We start from the raw sequence: 7,502 nt of genomic DNA on the forward strand, positions 1-7,502 counted from the left end.
GGCTGGGCATGGTAATTGTGGTAACTGTTTTGAGCTGGCAAAACCTGTTTGGATTGACCAAAAGGTGCAATTGGTACAATTGCAAAAGGTGCAAAAGGTACAATTGGCTTAACTTTTACCCTGTGTATCAAATAATAGGCTTCGTATATATCCTCTTGGGATATACAGGTTTGTGTAATGTCACTCTGTGAAATGCATGAACAAAATGGGGAAGCTGGGCTTTGGCTTTCACATGCACACAGCGGAAACCTTGAGCAGTCGTGCTGAGGCGTGGGGAGAGCTTTGTAAAACCCTTCCCTTTCTGAAAGCTTGCCAGGAGTGATCAGGTTCACATACTGCACAGAAGTACTGAGATTTTGACTGGAGGGCCTTAACTGAATAGAACTTAATTAAAGTGGAAAAACATTAAGTGCCACCTGTGATGGTGGAAACTTGCTTGCTCAGTTGCTGCCTGGCTATGAAAACATTTAAACTTTAAAGGAGCCCTGTTTATGATCATAGCAGTTTTCTGGACACATGGAAACTCTCCTGTAGGAGCATGGGACTGGCTTTGCTCTGGCAGTGTGGGACTGCTTAGCTGTTAGAGGCATGCTCAGCACCCAGAGATGAGACGCTTCTTTTAGAGTTGTGTTAGCATCTTCTTCAGGTAGGGATTCTCTCAGTTGCTGTGAGCACACACCTAAAATAGTGGAAGCTCTGTCTTTTTTTTCCTTTCAAGTGCAGTAATGTCAGCATGTGCCTTGGTGCTCTAAGTTAGGGACTAAAGCAGGTACTGAGGCTCCCTCTTTTCCTTCTCCTTCCCATACTTTTACTCAGGGAGATTCAAACAGAACTAAGTTTTTCTATAGAACTCTGCTGTAATCACAGGAGGAGTTCAGAGGACGTGAGAAAATCCGTTTTCCATTGCTAGTTTTTGAACTATGTCTCTTCTTATCCTTGTATGCCTGTTTCCTGCTGTCAGGAGCAGTCATGGCATACAATGTATGTTTCTTCTCCCTTTCCCCCTGCCCCCCTTCTTGTCTTCATCTTCCTGGCTCAGTTCTTATTTGCTCTTGTTCTAAGATGTCTTTGGTCTCCTCCCTGTTCTTTATTCCTCTCCTCCAGAACACCAGTAAAGCGGGTTTCCTTTGGCTTCTGTGCATCTGACAAGGTCAGAGTAGTCTCTGTCTGACATGTGAGCCTTTACTTTCCACAGTGGCATTGATACATCTGTGGAAGTTAGTGTTAATTTAAATAGTTTAGTACTTGTGTCTGTTCCTCAGGTACCACATAGGATAGCTGTCTATCACCAGCGCTTGGAAGATGGTTCCGCCTCCTAATCCATTCCAGTTTGGTAGTGCTTATGGCAAAACCACAATGAAGCAACTGAATCATCTCTCATTTTTATTGTCTGAGGACTACTTGAAAGAGGTTATGGCTGGTGTAGTTTTACCTCCCTGAAACTCTGCTACTGTACAGAGAAAAAAATGTCATAATCTGTCTTCATCAAGGAAGCATTTAGGCGTAGAGCTGAAATGGGTGACTGAGAAGTTGCTGGGAAGTTACTTTTCAGCTCTGAGTGGGGCCTCTGTGAAGCTTTACTTAGTGCACCCCATCTTTAGCTTTTTCTTCGTGCAGCTTGGTATGCTAGCCTTCAAAAATGTCCTGAGGCATGTATGCTGAGTATCTGGCTAGGGCTCTAGGGCTCTGGATGTTTATTTTTACCTTTGTAGATGATTATGTTGTTTTTGTTTGGAATTAACCCAAGCTTTTAATTACATTGTCCTTGTTATCTATCTGTAAGTATTTGCTCCACCTAATCATTGATTTGAAAAATAATAGAGACATCTGAAGTGGTACAGGCTTTCTAAAAACCTAATACTGTATATTCAAGTTATTAATTGCAGATTATTTTACTGTGGTGATTATAAGCATAGAATTTAACTGCTGAACGTCCTCCCAAATGGTAATGAAAATAATTTCCTCTGCTAAAAAATATTTTTTGAAAGGGCACATTGTAGTTGCAGTTAATAATAGCAAAACTGATACAGTTAATGAACTGCTGCTACATTTATGAAGAGAAATTTTGTAGTTCTGTCCTTAAAACTCCAGAAATCTTTTGGAATACATCTGTCATGTGGGAATAGAATATAAATGAAAGTTGGCATTTGTGTATGGAGGTCACCTCCATCATCTGGCCGAGATGCAACCTCTTTCTAGGATTTTACAAGTTCAGTGATTTGGGTCCTTTTAAAATGGAGCCAAATCTAATGCTCTGTAGTTCTTGGAGGGAACAATTCATACTGTTTGAGACCACATTTTGCTTCTTTCATGGTAAAGTAACATTTCTAGATTAGAAGTTTGCAGAAGATACTGAAATAGCTCTTATAAATCAAAAGTTTGCAGAAGACTTGTTAGTCTTGTAGCAGCAGATGCTGCTCCTTTTGCAAATACAGCTGTAGCAAAACAGGTTTTTCATGTAGTGTTTAAATTGTAGTGAAATTCCTGTTTTTCCAAGAGAAAAATGATTCTTCGGAACTTTCTAGCTGCTCTGCTGCTCAGGAATTGAGGTAGTTGGCTTACATCACCTTTTAGGATTATCTGTAACTTTAATAATTATGAATTTATTTGTGTTTCTTGGGCTTCTGTATGTTTTGTAGTTTAAATGGAAACTCTGGATGTTTTGTGTTTGTTTTTTTTTAACCTTTCCAGCATTATCCATGTTTGGAACAACGGTTGGTCTGTATGGGATACCCTGGTGTAAGAAATCCCTGCTGCTAACTGTCTTGATGTCAGTTATTGGAGCTTCCATGGGAATTCTAGACACAGGTAAGGGACCACGTGGTCCGACAGTTCCTTCACTGAACTCACTGGAAAATTCAAGCTCAACAAAACCGTTGCTGGTATTTCATGTGACATGTCCCGAATTAAAAGAGGGAGCTGTTTTACTTGGCTGGGATTCTTGGATTATTCTGATCCCAAGACTTAACAGTGTTTGTGTCTTTGTAACCAGTGTGGGAGCTGGGTACCTTCCTGGAGATCAGTGCACATTTCAGTGGGCAGTTACAAGCATAAGAGAAAGTGTCAGGTGCTCTTTAAGCAGTGTTTGCTTGAAATTACTCACCTACAGGAAGCTGGACGGGTCACGGGTCATTAGCGTTAGCTGGAGCTATGTTAGTCCTGTGCAAGCAAGTGCTGGTGTTTGAGATTCTCACAGTTGCTGTGTTGGAGAGCTGCCCACCTAAAGCTGGGTAGGTGGCATTTGGGGATTCACAGCAGACAGGGACTGCCATAGCCTGGGGAAAAAAAAAACCCCACTTTTGTTGGAAAGCTGCTCAAACCCAATTTCTTAGTAGAGATTCCTTATGGAGGAAGATGTACCGGTCAGAGTGCAGAGCGAATGTCTACAGGTGTGGCTGCAAAGGTCAGTTGTGCCAGAGGGATGACAAACTCCCATAGGAATTATTTCATTGGACATGGCTTAGGATGGGTTAGTGATGGCTGGCAGTTTGGATCAGGAGGCAAGGCCTCTGCAGGAGACTTTAGCATGCTTAGAGACAACTGGGTGATGCTGGTGGACTTGCAGATGGAGATCAGGAAACAGCCAAGAATACAGCGGTGTGCTGGGGTGTTGCTGTAGAAGGTGGAGCTGCAGCAGGCAGTGCTCACCTGGCACCCCTGCAGTGCTCTGCCAGCAGTGTGCTGGCTTGCCTGGCTTACCGAGGGAGCCTGTGGTTACCAGCCAGCAAGGTACTGCTGGGTCTGGTTGACCACTTTGAGGGCAGGCTTATTTCTGAGAAAGAGCTGGCTGGTGTATTATCCTAGCTATCCAAACAGCTCTGGAAGCATCCCAGCTGGGGCCTGGTTTTGGTGACTTGGCTGGTAGGCAGCACAGAGGAACGGTGGCTGCACATGTGAGCCATCTGCTGTAACTCTGTGGAGTTTGAGGGAACTCTGTTAACACTAACGAGAACATGATACAGAATCTAGCAGTGAAAAATACGGTTTTGCCTGGCACAAGTTATGCTAAATAACCTGAGTGCAGAGGTGTACTTGCTGCCTCTGGCAGAATCATTATACGTGGCACTTGGTTTAACAATTCTTCATATGGGAAAATCTTGTCAGGTAATTGTAAAAATGCCTCCAGTGGGTGGGTGTGCTGCCCGGATGTCAGAGCCCTGGGGCAGGGAGGCTTCCCAGTCTGAGCAGGAATAGCTGGAGATACTCAGAGCGAGGCAGCAACTGAATTAATTCATTTGGAAGAGTGTCAGTGCTGTGTGATACAGGCTGCTGTACTGTAGCACAGGAATTTGATTAACTGTTACTATTTTCCTGCATTCTTCTCAGGAACTAATTAAAAACATCTGAGACCTTATTCTCTAGCATTATTGTTGATCTGAGGATGTTGTAATTTGGTCTTTGCAGCAGTGTAGTTGTAAACCTTTCTGCTTCTGGAAAGTCATTTGAGTGCAGTTGGGGTAGTCCCAGCCCCTCAGAAGCAAGTGATTCTTGATGTTTCCTGCAATGTTGTTTAATGAGGCCTCTGGTTCTTCACCTTGTGCATTGTTGCTTTTAATATTTACAGAAATGAGAAGCAGTTAAATATGCTCTTCTGAAAACAGGCTGAAAAATGCTGCATATTGTCAAGTAGGGTAATTAGAATCATAGAATGGTTTATGTTGGAAAAGACCTTTGAGACCATGGAGTCCAATCGTTAACACACCACTACCAAGTCCACCACTAACCTATATCCCTTAACACCACATCTACACATCCTCTAAATCCCACCAGGGCGGGTGACTTCAACACTGTTGCAATGCTTGACAACCCTTTCGGTGAAGAACTTTTTCTTAATATCCAGTTTAAGCCTCCCCTGGCACAACATTAAATACAGCCATGCCTGCTGGATTAAGCCATTGCATGGATCCTCATTTTGGTTGCTGTGAATTCCCTCCTAAAGCTCAAGCTCTCATGTGGGTTTAAGGTGCTTAGAGGCAGAATTTTAGTTAACTAGAGTTTTGCATATTGTATTTGCTAAACCTGCTATTATTGCAAATTGCAACTCTAGTTTACGGTTTGTTTTGTTTTGTCCTTTCTTTAAAACAATATCTGTTTTCAGATTAAAAGGACTGAATCTTCCTCTCTGATCTGCAGGTGGCAATGTACTGGCACTGAACACATGGGGAGCAGAGGCTGGGCCTCATATGCAGGCCTTGCACTTCAGTTTTGCTGTCGGTGCTTTTGTGGCTCCAATCCTGGCTAAAATGGCTCTGGGAGGCTCTGACTCTAGAGACTTTGCAGTCGCTGAAAAGACAAACCAGTCTGTGCTGAGGTCTGTGCCGACAACATCGGCTGCATCAGCTGTGTCAGTGCTGAAACACCATCTTGGTGCAGATTTTCTGTGGTCCTATGTTGTCATAGGCACCTATCTTCTGTTAGTCTCTTTCTTCTTTTTTATTTTGTATTCAAAGAGCAGCTCAGCTCGGGACAAATCCAAGGCCTCCCTGCAGAAGTGCGTGTTTGCCAAATACCACTCTGCACTTATCAGTCTCCTGTTCGTGTTCTTCTTCTGCTATGTGGGAGCAGAGGTCACATACGGCTCCTACATATTTACTTACGCAAAAGTCTTTGCCGAGATGAAAGAAAACGAAGCAGCTGCTTTGAATTCCGTCTTCTGGGGCACGTTTGCCGCTTGCAGAGGAGTGGCGATATTCTGTGCTGCTTGCTTGTACCCTGGCACCATGATCGTGCTGAGTATCGTAGGCTCTGCTGTCTCCTCTTCGTGCTTGGCCTTCTTTGCGAGGTCCCCAGCCTTGCTCTGGGTTGGAACTGCTGTGTATGGAGCGTCAATGGCCACCATCTTTCCCAGCGGCATTTCCTGGATAGAACAGTACACAGTGGTGCAGGGGAAATCAGCTTCTCTGTTCGTGATTGGCGCCGCACTGGGCGAGATGTGCATCCCTGCTGTGGTGGGCTATCTTCAGGGCAGGTTTCACCACGTCCCTGTGGTTATGTACACTGCCTTGGTAACGTCTGCAGCCACCGTGGTGCTCTTCCCTCTCATGTACAAATTGGCCAACTCTCCCAGAGAGAGCAGCTTAAAAGAAAGGAGTGAGAGCGAGGACCGGAAAGCTTTGTTGTCAAACGTGGGGCTTAATGAGGATGAAGAAGATGAGGAGGATGTGGGGGAGTGGAATGAAGCAGACTTTGAGGTAATAGAAATGAATGACACACTGAGAAACTCTGTGATAGAGACCTCCCGTAAAATACCAGGGGACTCTCCAGCCAAAGTCTCTCTCCAGCCCCAGCTGGACAATGTGTTGTGTGATCCTCCGGTGGTTGCTGGTGGCTCCCCTGGGAGGAAAAATGTGAACACTGACCGGGAGAAGAACGACTGAAGTAAAAGGTGACTGACTTCTTTTTAAAGGGAAATGGAACTGAATTGCAGCTATTCTTGTAGAGTGGTTCAAGACTCCTTTCACAGTGGCGCAGCGCTCAGCATGTTCATTTCTGTGCTTGTCCAGCCCTTTCTCCTCTTTCATTTTCAGTCTGCAGCGATGTGGCTCAGAGTGGGGAAGTCCACAGTGACGTGAATGGGGTGATGATATAAAATGTAGAGACTATGCCAGAAATGTTAAAATGTGAGAGATGTTTTCTAAATGTAAGGCATGTATTGAAGTAGTGCATGCTGGAATAAGAACTAGCAAGGTAAGAAGGGGACTGCTTACACCACTCAGGTTTTTTGGGGTGTGGTTCAGAGGTGCTTAGTTCTTGGTCACAAAATGTTTGCATGAGAGAGGAGAAATCCATTACCTGTCATGCTGAACCTTCTTACCTTGGGACAGGGGAGTTTCTACTGCATTGAAAATTTGTGTGTGATGTAAACCAGGCAATCAAGTCAAATTTCAGGCTGCAAATTGGACAACCTGTTGGTAAAGGATATACTTTTCCTGGTTCTGTCACTAAGATGGGAAAAAAACCCTAAAAACCAGTTGTTGGGAGCAGAAGCATGCCTTGGGGTCATTTAAAATGAGGTATGGGAAGGCAGACAAAATGGGTCCTATTAATCACTGTAATGCGTAATTCTGATTTACTTGTTAAAACAGTGGTGACAAATCTGAACAGTCTGAAGTACTTGTGATTGTAATGACTGCACTGCCACTGGAATTAACCAGTGTTTGAAGATGATAAAATCATCTGTATAGGTAGATTACTTAATATATTGTACTGAGACAGGGATGTAGTATTTTTAAGCCAGTTGTTTAAATTAAGGTTCTAATAACTTTTCTGACTTCCTGTGCCAAGACTTTATCAAGGGATGTGTTAAAATGAGAACTGGAGACCAAGGGAATTCTTGACGGGAGGATCCTTCTGGGTTGTCCTGTACCATGATCTCTCACCCCTTGCCAGCTGGGCTGGTGCGTTTGGGTTTTGTTTCATTGGGTGGTGACTTACAGGTGGACACTTCCTAGCAGAGCAGCAGTGGGGGTTTGTGAGCAGGGAGACCCTGGTGGTGAGCCCCC

The 7,502-nt window shown here is 44.1% G+C and overlaps 1 protein-coding gene across 1 annotated transcript; it reads left to right on the forward strand.

The window, feature by feature from the left end:
* Positions 1-2,691: 2,691 nt before the first annotated feature.
* KIAA1919 (KIAA1919 ortholog) lies at positions 2,692-6,377 on the forward strand (the record flags this gene model as incomplete). The annotated part of the gene is made up of 2 exons (XM_010010986.1): positions 2,692-2,808; positions 5,134-6,377. Coding segments are annotated over 2 exons (1,361 nt in total), but the record flags the coding sequence as incomplete, so codon positions are not given.
* Between the last annotated feature and the right edge of the window lie 1,125 nt (positions 6,378-7,502).

This window comes from Nestor notabilis, unplaced genomic scaffold (genome assembly GCF_000696875.1).
Source record: "Nestor notabilis isolate BGI_N333 unplaced genomic scaffold, ASM69687v1 scaffold29093, whole genome shotgun sequence".
NCBI lineage: Eukaryota > Metazoa > Chordata > Aves > Psittaciformes > Psittacidae > Nestor > Nestor notabilis.